An 18809-nucleotide genomic window follows, 5' to 3' on the forward strand; every position below is an offset into this window, starting at 1 on the left:
AATCATTAAACTGCTGCCAATATCATAAATTCTAAATCATTTCTGTCAAAACAGTAATAAATGTAGTCCCATTTTACTTTTTAGATTTCCAGTGTATGAGAAGTAGGTCACTGTATGAGACAAATGTCAATTTCAACAATCAACACCTGCATCAGAAAATATCAAATGTCTTTGTCACAGAAAACATCGAAATTCAATTCCACCGAGGGCGTCAATTTATCTAATCAATTACACTGAAGCTGTCAATTTATCTAATCTGCGGTAGACAGAACAAAGGCACACAAAGGACAGTTCTAATACCACCGCCATTACAAATTATACCATCATTGCACTTTTAATTCAAGATTAACTCCAAAAATCTCTTTTATCAATCATTTACACTTAATTTTCCAAAAACCAATCGTGTTCAAGCAAAAACATCATGAATAAAATATTGAATTTGAGTTTAAATTTTAGATTTTAAATTTCAAGATTATGCAAGACTTGACATGAAATTTAAGAAGTCATGAATATTATGAAAGCTATGAATGCAGATTGGTTTAATCAAACTCGAACTGAATCAGAAATCAGATTTTCTCATGACGATTTACCATATATATCGCGCTAAAAATGTCACATGACTTGATCATGAGGTAAAATAGAGGTATTACACACAGTACAATGGATCTGACGTATCCTTGACTTACAAACTAAACAGAGACGAGAAAAACTGGTCCACCCTGGTCAGATATGTGCGATACTCACCGTTATTTTGTCGCCGCCGGCAAATGAAATAGACGAGAACACAGAGCAGTGCGATGAGGACTGCGGCACACACAGCTCCTATAGCAATGACTCCCGTCGCGGAGAGATCTGGGTTACTGGCCTGGCCTGGAATGACAGAACGAAGAAACATCAGTAAAGAAAATATTCTAAAGAGTATTACAGTACCTTCAAAAAGAATATTACTGCATCCTGAATGTTTGTTTAATTCAAATACAAGGAAGCATATTAATGATTTGAGATTGCGACACCAACCTCCCATCACAATGGAGGTCCACTACAGATTATCCTTTATACATCACACAAAACGCACACCTATCCAATAACAGACACTGTTATATATTGATAAATGCATTGCTATGGTAACGGAAGACGCATTTTCCAAGGTTATGAAGAATTTCTTTTGATTCGTTATGCAGCATGATGGAACCAATTAATTCTAGCGATATTTGCTACTGAACAGCTTTCTCTCTCCTAGTCGCCCGAATGAAATGGATCATTTTGAAGCATGTACATGTTATGTAGCAGCTTCAAAGATGACTGATGAACTACGCAAAAAAAGACCTGTCTGGAATTACGGTAAAAATCCCCACATTGTGAATATCAGAAAATTAAATGATAATTCATAATCAATTTATGGATAATAAAAAGAATTGCTTTGTTTTACTAAATGTGTTGTAATGTTAATTTTAACATAAACCAATCTTCACTAAATACGTAAAATTTTCACATGAGACAAAATGTTAATCACCAGTTGAATATCAGTTGATCATTTTCAAGAATATCTACCGTAATTTGTTAATGCCATTTTCATAATGGGAAATTTTTCACTAAGGAGTGATACTAGTTTGTCTGCAGGTCATGCTATAAATCTGTATTTATAGATTTGTTCCTGGTTTACAGAAAATGTGACACTTTTATGGTCTTTTTTCCACCTTACTTTTATTCAAGTCAATTTCCTTAATTGCATTGATAACAAGGCCGATAAATATAGATAGAAATTTGATGAAAAGTACGACAAACCTAATGATGATGTGATTTACTCTAAAACTTTTTCTTGTTGTCTTGATTCATGAAAAATTGAAGGTCATGATCATGAAGTGTTGTAAAGTCAATGTGGCGATGATTTTTGAACGTGTTTGAAACAGGATGATGGAGAAAAGCAACAACAGAATAAATAGAATCTTAATTTTTGAACTCAAATTAGACAAAACTACGGTGAAATAAAAGAACACAAGATTTACAAACAGCCTCCTGAAAATTACAAAAAGTGTTAAAGAAGGGAAAGTTATGTATGTTTCTGAAAAAATTCCTTTTTCAATACTCCCAATCAAGACGTGTTTATAGAATGACATTATTTGATGTTTATCACATATTCGACAAATTAAACATCCCAACAAACTTTTCACTTCCTCTGACATCACCCTAACAAATACCACTAGCTATAATGATAATGAATATGTGTTGTGTAGGTTTTAGAGACTGTTTCACAGCCATAAAACACAGAGACAATTCTATCAGTTATCTTTGTCCAGTCTTTTAGTTAAATACTGTCTGGTTTATTTCTCGATTTCCACAGAATCAGATATATTCCAGTGATCAAATTCAAAATTCTAGAAACATGAGCCAGTATAAAGTTTGAAGCCATATATTGTAATATATGGTCAGCTGTTCAAACATTTCAGATCACAAACCTTTCATATTTTTCCCGAATTTTTCCTGTTACTTTTTTCAATCACCATGACAATCATTCCTCTGCGTTACCTTCCCAGGTCATCTAACCATTGTCCATTCTTTTGACCATTGTCCGAAGTGTCCATTACAAAGTCAGTTATCAGAACTCCCTATGGTGACAATACTAGAAGGTTTCCCCTTGGGAAATCTAATTATGGCCCTTTATAAATCATTATAATGGCCCCCCAAAGGACAATAAAGACCTTTTCAATCACCTAAAGGGGCCTTACTAGGGCACTGCTGACTGTGTGAAGCCTGTAGCTAATGGCTGTTCTATGTCAGGTGTTGATGTTTTTCTCTGATTGAACATATTTGTGAGATGTTGACCAAAAACATCCACAAATCATATTAATTGTTGTCCTGTCAATTAATATGTACCCAACTGACATATACTAAAGGTGTTATTTATAAAAACATCAGGACTTTGAAAACCTCTACATTAGCACGATTCATAATTTATCATTTCCAGCAATTTATACTTGTCTAATTTTTCTAAAACTAACAAAACTTCACTGTAAGTTGTCTATCTGAACAATTAAGAATTTCTTGTTTCTTTTGAAAAACAGGTAACATTCATAACCTATTATCCATTACACTGACTTATTTCTAAACAAATAAGTATTTCTATCACAAGTTCAAAATACAGTCACGACTTGCTTTTCAACGGCAAGAATTTGCAGATCACTTGATCTGAATTTTGTACCCATTTGCCCTTGTAATGATCAAAAAGACTTTTAAAAAACAAGGGGAGTAATTCTGATGGCTATCTTAAAAATGAACAAAGAAACTTGTGTGAATGTTGACCAAACCCACACAAGAAGATTGAAAGTTTGAGTTAGAGCAGAAATTGTTGACATTGGTATTACATAGAACCTACAACAGTGGAACATTTCACACATAGAGGTTAAGAGAGTAGATAACAGCAGATCTCTACACTTACACTGTAGGTACACTATATCATAAATCTACTTATACAATCACCAGTTCATTAAAAATGTTGAGTCCCAAATAATATCTAACTGATTTGTTACAAACCCAAAAATAAATACAGAATTGTAGGTATGTACACTAATAAGCAAACAAACAACAACAAACTTTTAACTAAAGAAATAAAATTTTGGTACAGGGAGCCTGTAAAACATCTCTTCCCATGGTACTTGTAGGGCCTGTGATCTATAAAAAACTTACCTTGGCTGGCCATAGATTGTTTTGTCTGATAGGACATAGCTGTTGTTCTCCAGTTATGATGTCAAAAGTTAGTAAGAAGGGCACAAAACTGGAAATATTGAAGCTGGCTTCCACTGCACAGTAAAATGTGTGGAAACCATTATCCTCAAGCCATCTGAATGAAGTAGTCAACCTTTCAACTGACCCTAAGTAGGGGCTCACCACAGGGGAATCGTACAACTGAACTTTTTGATTCTTGATTTATGTTATTTTACTTATAAACGATAAAGAATTAAATTTATTATAATTTTTTTTAATAACTTTATATGCCTTAACACTTCTTTTTAATAATTTCTGTTAAATACTAATGCGTTGAAATTACAATAATTTATATACATGTATATAATTTATCTGATAGTAAAATAACACTAATAAAACATCATTGTCTAAATGATTCACAATATTATTTTAAGAAATCTATTCTAAATATAAATAATGTTTTATCTTTCCATTGTGTTTGAAATTATTCAGTTGTCTCCCTTTGATACAGTTCTTCAATGTACAGTGAACATGAAATGACCCTGATCAGCACACTAATTGATTACAGAAGTATATTGCCAACATACACAAGTCATTCATTCTGTATTAATGCAGACACAGTCCATGTTCTTATCACCACAATCAAATATGCCAAGCAGAAATAGGAATCGTTTCGGATGACAGGTGCTTTTGATAATACCCCGTTAAGATTAAGATCATGTTTCCACAAATAGTACAGAACCTATATGAGTCATCGGAAATTAAATTTTAAAAGACTGGGAATACCTTGAAGTTGTTGATATCACCTGAATGAGAGATCTAGATCCTGCCGAGTAAAACAATGGAAATATTTCCTTGTTTACAAAATCAACCAAAATCACATTTTTAATTCTTTCATTTTTCAAAAATTTTTAAAAATAAAAATCAATGATTTGTTATTAATTAATCTGAAGTATTAATCAGCAAATATTTGTCTTTATCTTAATTTTATAATTCCTAGTTATTTTTCATATATTTTTTCTATAAATGATATTTAAGAAAACAAACAAATATCGTTATACTTGAAATATATCTTGAAAACTGAGAAATTAAGAAAGACACAAGTAAATGTTAATTTAGTTATTTTAAAAAACCTAAAGATGACATCAATTAATAAAAATTATCATTTATACTTCAAAAAAGTTTATTTAAAAAATAAAACCTAAGTGTAATTCTCCCCAAATTTTTATGCACTATCTAACTTTTAAGGAGTGCCCCTGTAGGGCCTCTCATCAGTCACTTTCCCTACCTTGCCCTGTATAAGTGGGATCCTATCAGGTTGCCTCCCCAACCAGAGGGAGGATGTTAGCGCCCCAGGAATCTGGAGGGGTCGTGTAATTACCAAGATACAAATGTTTACAGTGGCAGATATATTGTTTACTTGTGTCTACCATGTGGTATATCAATTGGGAGGTAAAGGTCATGACCCCAAAACATCTCACACCCCAACACAGATTGTCTGTAGGTATAATCAAGCATTGTTATCATTATTCTATTACCATTCCAGACCCTGTCTGTCGTTATGACTATTAGTCCATGACTCTTATAAACCTTGACACATTTTCTTATCAAAATACATTTACATCACATATATTTCATTTTTTCATTGTAAATTCCCAGCCCCTCCCCTCCCCACTCCTCTGCACAAAATTCTGTTATTTATAACATATGGCCATGTACCTAATTCTGTTACATAACTTCTCTTAGCTTTATCACATCTTGAAATACACAAAACATTTGAAGTTATATTATCCACTCACCCCATGCCTGATAATAAGCCCACCCCTATATTTTGGGGTTTCAGTAGACATGACAATCTATGCTATCTGAGTGTCCTTTAATAAGCCCACCTTCTGAATTTGGGGAAGTGTTTACACCCTTTGAAATTTTGAGGTAAAGGTATATTTTCATGTTTTCTATTTCAACTATCAGTAAAGGACAACAAGTTTGTTTCCAAATGTTTAGACTGATTTCCAGTAACAAGTCCCATGTCCTATCTTGCCCCCCCCCCTCCCCTCACAAAAAACATGCACAGCTATCAGGTATCAACTGCCTCCTCCAATTATTACAGGAAAACTGTACAACCTTACAGCTGTTAACATATGGTAACCATTCCTGGTCTGATAAAACACAGATTGTTCAGTTTACAAAGAATCCGTTATACTCCTATATATCTGATACACAATAGACTTGCACAAGTCCCTTATGACAATGGACATGATTTCAATGAGTGTATTTTGTAAGTGATTACCATTGCATCATTCTGTTATTCTTAAATCTCAATAAGTGTTCAAATATATTTTATTTTATTTTCTATTTGAATAAAAAATTTTCATAATTTAAAAATCGTAATATATTTTAACAGTGTTTCTAACAAAACACTTTTGATTAATTCTTAATATCTGGACCAATGTTTTTTAAATAATAAGATATTAAATTCAAATGCTTTAAGGCTGTGGGACCAAATTGAAATTGATTTCCCTTGAGAAATGAACATCGAAGCGGTTGTATATATCAGTACAACACAAAGGCGGTACAATAGAACTTATACCAATACAAACTCTTCAATCATTGGAAATAGGTTTAGTTGTAGGGATGGTCACAGAACGAGCCTTAAATAGAAGATTGATGACAGGACTAAAAGTTTGTTGAGAAGAAACACCAGACTCAGCTTTTCATCAGCCCTTGTTTATAGAAATGTATAACAGATAGACTGTACAAACTAATCATACATTTTTTTTTTTCACTTGGTAAAAAATTTTACTCAATACATAAGTTTTCCATCAATTGAAAGGTCATACTTGCGTAAATATATCTTTATTCATTCAATCGAAATTTGCTTTGGTGAGTTCAAAGTTTTAGAAATACTTTTTATTCAGATTAAAAATCTGAATGTGAAAATTTAATCTGGATTTTCTCTTTTTCCTGCACTTTCTTTCTTTCCCTGATTCCCCCCCCCCCCTCCTCATTTCCTCAGGAGGCTTACTCATCCTTCTCCCGAGGACAGGTATTATTCAGTTTTTTTTCCCTCAACGTTCCCAGGATGTCAGAGATTAACTATGAAATCGGATCACTGAAGTCATTTCCCATCCTGATTGATGACAGATCAATGTCGAGTCACAGGTCAAAGTAGATCAAAGGTCATTAACATAAAAAAATCAACATCCTTTGCACCAAAGGAGAGAAACAAAAGGAAGAAAGGGTGTGTATATTTTCTCAGCCCATACTGAAATAATGTACAAAAAAAGTACTAAAACAGTACAAAAAAGGGATGTACTTCTTGGTACTTTTCAGAAAAAGTACACAAAGTTATGTACTAAAAGGAGCATTACAGTATATTTATACATATTTTTTTTTCAGTATGGGAGGTAATCATTCATACTCATATTCGGGGATACAAGTTCCGATAAAGTAAATTTCTTTCATCAAATTTGACCCAAATATGCTGCAGAAATAAAATAAGACAAAGTGATCTATCAAAGGATATTTTGTAGTTAAACGTGAAATTTTAAAGCAGACGATTCATAATGGCTGACTGGAGCAGAATAACAGAGACCTGCGTTCAGTCTTAGATCTTGAATCAGAAACCAACAAATTACAGATTTACTTTGAACGTTAACCATCCCCTAAGCTAGATGGAGACAGGACAGTACGGCATAGATTACAATAATTTGCTTTTGAGATTCAATTGTCGTCATTTTCCTGTCGAACAAAAAAAGTCAATGATATAGCTGTCAGCCTATGTCAACAACCAGACGGAACAAACAGTAAAACTTCCGGTGTTTAAATCTTGACAGCTCTGTGTTTAAACTCTAAATCAGTAGAAATCCTTTGACGCTTATCAGTTAAGTTTGTCTGACATTTTGGATGATACTTTTCTCTAAAAATATTTTATGACGTGAGGAAGTTGTTGTTGTTTATGCTTGTATAGCTACCGTCTGACTGACATAACACACTCAATTCAAGTGTTTAACTGTTGATTCAGAAGTATACAAGTTTTAGTTCCGTGATAAAAATAACCAAAAAATCTATTCAGCGTAACCATGCAAACAGAAAAATACAAAATTTAACAATTGATCCTTTGATAAAGATATTTTCTGATGCCAAATGTAACTTTATAGTTCTGGTTGTGATTTCCCTAGAGAGTTTGTCTTGCGTATTTTACAGAAGCAGGTGCAGGTTCATTTGGACATTAAAGATGCTGGCAAAGCAAACCAGCATACAGTATTAATTAGTAGGACAGGATTTCGACATGGCACAACGTAAAATAAAGGACAACATTGCACATGCTTTTGACAGTGTCAACAACAGCACTGAAATAGTTTATTTGTTGGGTTTATTGCCCAATGAACAGCTTGGGTCATTTTATAGAAACTGGTGGCTACCTCAGTGAACAACAAACAAGAGGCCCATCACATACCATCCAGAGTAATTATATTCTGTCACAATATTACCCCGATGATTCATAGAGAGATAAACACAATATATAGACGATGATGCTGACGAGGACGTCGACAATGACAACGACAAATCATATAAATATCAAAATGAATTTTCAACGGAATACAATCAATGCCCGTCTCTGTAAGACCATGTCTGATAATAAACCCACCCAGATCAGGAAAAATGCCAACATTTATTGTATCATTGTCAGATATAAGCCCATACATCCCTTAGGTAGAGCCTTCTCACCATCGAGGTTTACTACAAGGTATAAATAACATACTGATTATAAGCCCACTTCTTTTCAAGAATTCAAAACAAATGCAATATCATTGCGTTAATGTGAGCCATTCCCATCCTGAGTCAGATATCATATCGCCGTTTGTGCTTTTGGATATAAATACGAAATTGTTTTACTGTATCTCATAGTTTATAAATGTCAAGTATTCGTGTTGTGATTATTGTTAGAACTAGCAGTATTTTACCTCATGCCGTTGCAGCATTAGAGAAAGTTTAACTGCAGCCAAATCCCAGTAAGACCTAGTGTAGCCCAACACCCATCTCATGTTTTAAATCAGCTCATTATTAAATTACTTTGAGGAAAACGAATCCTCTGACAACTCAAACCAGAGTCACTCTTCCATTTAGCTTTCTAATACTGGTGTCCCTTTGATCGTTAACAAACCTCCCGCGTTTTCCCTGAACAAGCCATATCTTGTGGTGCAAAGAAGATCAGGTCAAAATCATATCACAATGACATCCACGAACATAAATTAATGAATCTAGGAAACAGTTGCAAATAATCAAGAAATATTTGAAAGCAAGCCCATGAAAAAATAATCCGGTATTCGTGTAACGCCCTGAGTCAACCACATGGAGCAGAGTGTGAATTCCTCAGGGAACAAACGCTTTCACTAATTTCTCACGGTGGATGTTCATTATAAAGATTGAACTTTCCATCTGTATTAATTCCTATCAGAGATGAAGTTGACTGGAATATCAATCGTCATGCATCCATATAAAGTTGTTTTAAAACACTCCTGGCAGCGAGTCATCAATATCGATAACACAGCACAGCTGTGCTTCACAATACGTTAATATCTATTAATGAGATATATTCTCAATAAATTGCCCTGGTAATATATAGCTTGTTAATGATGTATCATCTGTTATGGCATGTAAAGTCGACAGAGAATCCTCCAATCAGCTCAGTGAAAAGAAATGACCTGCACACACTTCACTATATGATTGTGGCGGACGACTAATTTCACATGCTTTGAGCCATGTCTTCTCCCACCTCCCAAATGAATACCCTCTATAGCAACATCTATGACCACAAATTTCTTCGCTGATTAACATCATGTATATGTTTTCAATCACATCTTTTGCTATTTATTTGTAATCCTGTTCAATTCCAAGATGTCTGGCGAGTCTTTTTTGTGATTGGAGGGGCATTGTGCTACCATGTTCCAATTCATGATATTTCAGAATGGTGACACTACAAAATGGCCCAAATAACCATCTTCATATGTCCCTATAAGCCTTGTAATGATGGAAGGGCATTGTGGGCATCCTCTGTATGCTAGGGGTCTTAGTGTCCCCAATCTTAGCCTTCACTGAACATCAAGTCAGCAGTTTGTACTGTTTGATCTCTCCACAACTGAATACATAAACTCTGTGGTTGTGTATTCAAATTTCTTTAGCTCAAGAAAACCTCCCTCATAGTCAATACAAACAAATCAATAGATTCACCTGTAATTCATTTTAATGTTGATCAAATATCTTTTTTGACCGTCATTACAAGGTAGCAATGCTACTGGATTAAAATAACCCAAAACTAAATCTTTCACTTTATGTATATTGTAGAATATCACAAGCAGAGAACACTCCTCGTTAGATTATGTCTAAAAAGGACGTGTGATCATAGAAAGTGAGTCATCATAGACAGACCATCCTTAAGTCTAGTTAAATACGACACATACATGTATAGGTACTTAATTTTCATATTATCGACAAATTGCTCGTCCTTGTAGGCTTTTCATACATTTCTCGTTCTGCCAGGTAAATCTATTCAGGTAGATATAATATAGACTATTACTGAAAGCCAGGTCAATAAACTATGTACTTATCAACACTGTCCATCATATTGATTTTTGTGTCATTTTTTTTTCGTCTTGATTGCTTCGATAAGCTTCTACAAACACCCTGTATCAAGACCAGTGACCGCGGCATAGACAGGTATAATGAGTGTGAAATCTCTGGTTTCATCAAACAAGCCATAACCAGACCTAGAGTTACCTTTTTTAACATCATACCATAATACATCTTTTCTATCAATATTTTTTCATATATGACTCTGGCTGTTGGATGAGAAAAACAGAAACAATGTCTTTTCTCCCCCTCCCCCTACCAATGAAAATCCAGGGCTCTTGATCTGCCAGATTTGGGGCCGAATTCCCAATGCAAAATAGTATATTTTTTTCCCAATTTAGACCCCAAGTTTTCCCAATTCTAAGGAAAACAGCCTATTTTTCTCAATTCTAAGGAAAACAAGCTATTTTTCTCAATTCTAAGGGCCCTGGGCCCAAAATGGGGTGTGAGAGCCCTGAAATCTGAAATTATATTTTCCTATCCACCTACATGTAATACATATAATGTATATATCATGCATAATGGTGAAAATTTTAATGATATTTCAATTTTTATCTTGTTTTCCCCTCATTGTAATACTCATCACACATGATCTATTGTATAAAATGACGGAATTTAAAATTTTTATCACGGCCAATATACACTGAATTGATTAAACCTCAGCGTTGGTTACATTACAGGTGATATAAATACAAGCCGAATCAAATTTTGACTTTTATTACAGCTAATAAAACTAAAACTCATAAAAAATCCTTAAATCTATTCCTCTTGAAACGCTTTCGAAAAGTTAACGACCAATCATGTGTGAAGATAACACTTCTGTATCCAATCAAGTGTCCTTGACCTTGAATGACCTCTCTGAAAATTGCTTCTAGGGCTTTTGACGTCCCAAGTTGCTGTTTATTCAGAGATAAAACTCAAAGAATTAAAATGCTGAGTTGAAAAAGTGCAGATTATGATCAAATCATGACAAAATTATCAAAAGCTTTTAAATTTTGCAACACAATCCTAGCTGTATGTAACAGACCCTGATTGATGTCTGGGGCAGAGGATCAAATCAGGGGAGATAACTGCATTTATATATTATAACATTTGAAAACAGGATAGATAATAATACACTTCAGAAAAATGCCAGATAGCTACACCCATTTGAGGTTTTGAAATGAAATGGTAAAGAATTAACCTCAGGGGAGTTTACGGTTTGTTTAATTTTACAAACAAAACTTTCATCTTTAACAATTATCAATTTTATTATTTCCCTCTCAATGATAGCTGTCATTTTTTCCCCTCTCTCCTTCCTTGTGTTTTGTTTTTCCTTCCTTGAACCAATCTGTCATTCTTTGTTATCACTCTTTCATCTTCACCATTCTGTTGCTCTTCTGTCTGTTTTTCCTTCCTTCACCTGAACCAATCTCTCATTCTCTCAGTCATTCCACCCTCACTACCACTAACACCAGATTTCTGATACAGTGATACATAGCCATTGTGTACAATGGGTGTCTGGTTTATGTTAGACAGGTTTACTGCAGGAGGAAACATGTTTAGTTAAACCAGAATCTGATACAACTTCCTCAAGTTAGAATTTTCTCCCAATTAACAGCCGAGGAGTTGAGACACGCCCTGTCCTCTGGTCAATGTCAAATTAACATACAAAATAATACATTAACAATAATAATAAATATTTCTAAAAAAAAAAAAGAAAGATAAAAAACAAATGTAAATTTTGCAAATAGGAGGAGATATTCGGACACAATGAACGTGTAATTAAGATAATTTATTTTTTTGCATACTTATATATATTATTGACAATATCTGTACAAACATTGCACGTACAATAAAAATGACCTTCCTCGTTTTTAAATGTAACAATATTGATAAAAACTGAGGTGATTCTGAATGTTTTTTTACAACCTATTGACAAAGAGCTCAAAATTGCTGAGCAAATACCCTGATTTCCTGTTAACTATCCTATATTTGTCCAGCTGATTCCTGACAAGTTCAGGTCTAGTCCATTTTCTATAACATTATAACATACAATACTGTACCAAAGACTTCTACGTCATCCATCATTCTATACTAAACAGGAAATCTCCCTCCATTTCACTTTTACAAACGTCCTTTATCAATAGAAGTTCATTGCTACAGTTGGTTTGATACAATCACTGAACTGACCTAACCACAGAGTACAAACATTGTCTAAAGGTACATTGAAAGAAATTTGAATAGTTTTGACTTTTGAAATAAACCAGGGATCTATTCACCACTTTATCCAAATTCTTTCAGGAGGTTATAAATAACTCATAACATTAATGCTAAAAATTTCCTTTCATTTTTAATTTTTCCTTAAAGTAACTTTTTAGATTTTTTTCCCTAAATCTCCTGTTTGAATTAACATTAAAATTTAAAGTGAAATTTGTGTTTAAAAAAAACCCTTTAAATCTGATGTGTTAACATTTTATCTTCTGCAGTAGCTCTGGGACAAACACTGATAAACCTAACCGTCCATTCTTTTAATAACACAAATCATCGTCAACATGGCAACGTACATATTTGGTCGGAGGCATGGCTTGACCGTCGGTCAGAAGATGTGAGGACATGGTGTTTTGCTACTATCTAGGGTAATCCTGATGGTAAACGGTGTTTTCACTCTAGCCCTATCTGTGGAATGTTTACTTTTAATTTTGTGCCCAACACGTTATAGGAATGTGACAGGTACTAAACGTGCTGATAGTATCGTAAACCTCCTAATAAACGTACCAGCCCCTAAATGTAGGGCCTCGCTAATAAACGTACCAGCCCCTAAATGTAGGGCCTACCTAATAAGTGTACCAGCCCCTAAATGCAGGGCCTCGCTAATAAACGTACCAGCCCCTAAATGCAAGGTCTCCCTTATAAATGTACCAGCCCCTAAAGCATGCCCTACCTAATAAGTATACCAGTCTCTAAATCCCCTGCCATTTTCCCAGGGAAAAAGTTAAAAACAGAGACAATGTATAGGCTGTCTTTGAAAAAACACAGTTGTTCAATCATTTTCTTCATTTCATGTGAAAATCAAATCTAATGAGGTGAAAATCCGTTTATACCAATATCATATTCAGTCTTTCTTTTCACTGCGTAGCTATTTGCTTTGTCACTACAAGAGTATATTATAGCTGGAATTTCAAACTTTTTTTTTTGTGTTTTTAATTCCCACCTTCTCAAATTACATTTTCTGCCTATCTTTGTTGTTTATATTATGTCGGCTGGCTTTTTGACAATCCAGAATGTTTTGTTTACGGATTGTAAACATAAAGCACATGTATGTAACTAACATGCCAGTGTTTGTTGTACTAATTGTGTGTTATGTAACTACGGAAGACATTGTTGATCAGTCTGACACTACAATTAACAACTAGAACTCAATCTATAACATATGTCAATATTTTTCTACCAGGTCCATATAACACCATATTAACCTCATCACAGGTCCATTAATGGTAAATAAATACAAAGCTTTGTTTGCTTAAAATGATAAAAAATTTAAATTCACTAGGAAGAAGTTGTGCCATTAAGGAAAGAAATTTGTGATGGGGGGCCTCACCACAAAAAAATGGTCTTGGGCATGTATGCCAAGACGTTGGCAGGATGATAATTGTGGGGAGAATTTCTCTCAAGCTATACTTTGGGTGAATTGCTCTCAGGCTGTACTTTACAGTAATACCACTTCACTTACATATCATCAGAACATTTTTGGCAGACAGGAATTAAAAATCAGGATTCTTATGAACAGAACCCTTCAGTCATCATTGATATATTTTTCACTTAAAAACATCCGGTATGTCATTAAACTGTATCTCTCCACTTAGAAAAAGTAATTATATAGATATCACTGTAGTGATAGCTCCAGTGCTGGTGCCTTACTAAAAACTGATTTTTTCCTACAACAGTCTGACTCTTAGAGACTAGAATGAAACAAATAATTTCAAAATCTATCACTATATTATGAACATGTTTAGATTTCTCTCATTTTTCTTTTTACAGTGAAGATAAGAAAAATATGACAATTGTTTGATTGCTTGTGATATTTTTATGAAAGTCAGAACTCTTACATTACAACAAATCAGCAGTATGCTTTTCTCTAGTTCATATCTTATCATCTACCATCATAAACCCTAGGCTAACACACTAAAAGGCTAGGGAAGATATGTCTTCAGATATCTTATCAAACAGTTAAGATCATAGCTGCTTAATGAAAAAGTAGGATAGAATTATCTCCCTTGTCTCCTTATTATCTCCCTTTGATGAAAGGAATGCCTGACAGCAGCTTTACATGTTTATCTGTAACATCAGACTGGAAGAATCGCAGAAGCTTACATCTTATCATCACATAAAATATGAGCTGGACTTAAGTCAACATCCATCCACATCACACATTACAGTGAGCCTAATTATCTCTCTTGATGAAACAATTTAATGATAGTCTGATTGTGAAATACTAGATTTAATATAATTAGCTCTTACAGTCTAAAAATAGCAAATTTACAGCAAAATTTCTAAAATGGCTTATTTTTACATCAACATAATGGATCATCTGTATAAATTTCTTTATGATTTTGAAGTTTATTAGAAGGATATGAAGATATTTCCAGAATTTCCGACATTTATTACTAATAATAAACCCCAGGTCCAACACACACATAACCTTAGGCCAATTGTAGAGTGGGGGCTTAATTTGTTAGACAACAGTGTTGTTTGGTATCCAACAGAAATAAATCTGGTGATGCTGGTTATTTCTGACTGATATGCCTTATTGTAGAGATGGAATCTAGTTTATATAAAAATCAAAGACTTCTAAAAGATCTTAATTGCAATTATTTTCTTTTTCCGAATACTCATCAATTTTATAAAATTACAAATTTTTTTACAGTCAATATTGTTGACTCTCCCTCCACACACTTTTTTTAACCACTACAAAAGCCGTCGCAGAGACAAATTTAACCAGCCATATAAAAGATGAACAGAAAACTGACCCTTTATCACCATAACAACAGCAAACTGGACAAGGGAACAGAATTAGATCTGTCTGCACTTGTACTGAACTTGGATTGTCCATGTATGACAGGTGAACCGAAACAGCCTGATTTTCCGACCTTAATATTCACACATGAGTAACTTCCTTTAAGACGTTGTTGGAGTGCTTGTGTATGAGTCAGAGAAAAGTCTCTCTATGTACAATAAGGTTTGGCCAGGGCTCCGAGTTTAGAATGATCCACTCTGACAGATGTCCCCTATGGCTATTTCACTGGGTGTAATGGTTACCTTACCTGCAGACTGGGACGAACCCATGATTAAATTTCACAAAATTGTCAACGAAAAGGTGAATTTGTTGATTGTAATGCTTGTTTTACATTGTTAGGAGCCTGATCAAATTATACAAATTTTGTAAATGGTGAAAATTTTCTATGAAGGGAAAGGCGAGCTTCACCTTGACGTGTAATTATCCTGGGGACGGTGACACCATCGGGATTTGTGGTTTTGTAAAGGTAAACAGCCTACACTAACTAGTCGATGGTTTACACATACACCGCTATACAGGAAACCAGTCCTCATCGTTATAGCATTAAACCAACCCCCCCCGGAAATGACCCCGACAAAGTGTACTTGTTGTATAGGACGTCCAAACATCTATATATAGTAAAATTTAACATAACATGTAAAACATATCAGACACAGACATTTTCATCTCTAAAACATTACCATGTATAGTAAGTTAACAATTCTAAATATAAACATACAGATATTTTACATCTATTACTACAAACAAGAGATCTTTCAATGTGATATTTATGGAACGATAACACTCCTTTTCCAACTTTTACATTTGTGACGCTTGTCACAAAGCAGATATTCTCATTTCAAGTCACTGAAAATACAAACAAACAGAAATGATATTTTGGAGGTCGATAGAGTGTCTTAACACTAAATCCACGCACTCACTCCATCACTATATCTTTTCCACTGAACCATAAAAATGCCATCTTATCCATCACCATACCTGTAGTATGGAAATAACTGTGGGAACTATTTATGATCCAAGAACAAATCGAGAAGCTTTTGACCATCTTCCGCACAAATCCATGATCATTCAATTTTTTCTGTGTGTACGGTGGCACACCCTATCAATCATAATTTATAGTAGACAGACTGTTGTAGAGTACATAGTCCTGACCAAAACTCTTCATCATACCTCCAACAAAGAAGAGTTCCAATTTTTTCTCACACATATGAATTTTTTTATTTAGGAGTTGCATATCAATCATAATTTATAGTAGGCAGACTGTTGTAGAGTACATAGTCCTGACCAAAACTCTTTATCATACCTCCAACAAAGAAGAGTTCCAATTTTTTCTCACACATATGAATTTTTTTATTTAGGAGTTGCAAGCTCATTTTCTTTTGTTCCGATTTGACAGAATATTTATAAATTTGATTAAGAAAATGTCTTTTTTTTCAATTTTGTTTTTATTGTATGTAAATTTCGATGAAGAACTTTGCTGGATCCGATTACAGAAGAACTATGGTTTGATATAAAGAAGGTTATACAAATGACTCTATAATGCATCAGTTTTCATAAGTTTCTTTTTGAAGACAAAATTATGAGAGGTGAAGTAACAGGTTTAGATATAATCATTACTCACACAAATAAGAATAATTTACAGGTACGCAGGTAAGAATCACGAACAGGTAGGTGATCTCTTCCTATGATCAGTTTTACAATTAAAATCTAGAATTACATTTTAACTGCTTCTAATTATCCACAACTGTGTGGGTTTAAAATTTAGATTTCAGACCAAAACATTCTCAAGACTGTATACACATGTCCGAAAATCCTCCGGGAAGTCAGAGGTAAAAATTATGTGTATATATTCTAAATATTTCACATGGAATTTATTTATTTCTCAATGAATATGTCCAAGAATTCACAGAATGTAGGATAATACATTTCCAGATAAGTACTGATTTGACACAAATCACCAGTACACATGTATGGAATACAGCAGTGACCTTAAATTGGAATATTTACGGTAACTGTCCTTAACTTGATATCAATAGTCTTTAAATTACGGTAACTAACCTCAATGTTTCGTCAGCAGCCTTCAGATCATGTTAATTGTTCATAACTTTTGGTCAGTATAAGCCTTTAGATTATAGCAAATATCACTAATACTTTCTTTGTTACAAAATATTGAATCCAATCTCACTGTGTCTGTACCATTAACTGCCTTTTATACTTTATTGTACTGTAGTTACATTCTCTGTAAACTTTGGTAATTTCTTGTAAATTCCAACTAATCTGTGAAGTTTCTTTTGTTAGAAATATTTTGCTGCATTTAGGCATTGTGTTGAGTCCTTAACAGCTTACCTGTAGAACAGGTGTGATTATGTAACAGGAAGGATTATCTAATCCAGGATAAGTCTAACATGAGGATTAGTAAAATTGATCTTTTATAGTTCTTAGTGTAAGTACTGTACACACTGCATTTACTCTGTAGGATATCAGGGTGGCATTGTGGGGGACATTCTTTTATCTAACAAGCTTAACCTCCACTGATACAATTTAAAACATTTCAAAAATTTGGAAGTCGAGTAGAATGTTTTTTTTTTTGTTTTAGAAATTTCATGAAATGAAGTCTTTAAGAAAAACACATGTATCAAATACAATGTGACATGATAAAGTCGGTGAGGAAGTGTGAGCTTTACTAACGACATTATGTGTCAGTGGCAAAAGAAATAAATGAAGACCAGTAAATCTACAGATCATATCATTATCTTAGACATATAGAAAGAAATTGATCGTCACTTGAAGAAGGACTTAGAAAAAAACCAGTTTTTCTCTTTTTTCTGTTTTATCTTTGGTTATGATCGTTTCCCGCTGTTTCTGGTTTTGGTGGTGTCGAGCGACATGTTTTAGTTTACAAATGAATCTCTAAGAAACATATATCTATGTTTGTATGGTCTCAGTCTTGCTGAATCTGGACAAGATTATCTATAAAGCCCCAATATTGTACATTGTAAGCATCTGCTTTGATGAATCTATTTAGCTCCCATCTCAGGAATCTCTATCAGTGTTATGTCTGATTTATCTCAGTCTTACAAACATCATTGTGGAATCCCACACAATCCTCATATACCATTACTGCCAGAAGAATTCATTAAACATGTTGAGCTAAAACCCATTGAAGGCACCATGCATCCTGCTATTGGTAACCCTGATTCAACCATTGTTAACCCTGTTTCAACCATTGGTAACCCTTGTTCAACCATTTGTAACCATTGTTCAACCACTGGTAATCCAGTTTAGTTTCAAACAATGGTAGCCCTATTTCAAACATTGCTACAACTTTGTTGATTCCTAGTTAAGATATCTGTTTTCCTTACTGTGTTTGAAGTACTCAAAATATTTTAACAATTACTATGTTTTTCCTAGTATACTG

At 33.9% G+C, this 18809-nt stretch overlaps 1 protein-coding gene across 1 annotated transcript in view; it reads right to left on the reverse strand.

The window, feature by feature from the left end:
* Positions 1–18809, reverse strand: part of LOC132555924 (hemicentin-1-like) — a 50690-nt gene that overhangs the window by 10866 nt on the left and 21015 nt on the right. Inside the window, exon 14 of the mRNA XM_060220302.1 lies at positions 745–870. Coding sequence (XP_060076285.1) covers positions 745–870 — 126 coding nt within the window. The remainder of the gene's footprint in view (positions 1–744; positions 871–18809) is intronic.

The sequence above is a fragment of the Ylistrum balloti genome, unplaced genomic scaffold (genome assembly GCF_031769215.1).
Source record: "Ylistrum balloti isolate Yb309-2 unplaced genomic scaffold, AGI_CSIRO_Ybal_v1 Utg370528, whole genome shotgun sequence".
In the NCBI taxonomy this organism is placed as follows: domain Eukaryota; kingdom Metazoa; phylum Mollusca; class Bivalvia; order Pectinida; family Pectinidae; genus Ylistrum; species Ylistrum balloti.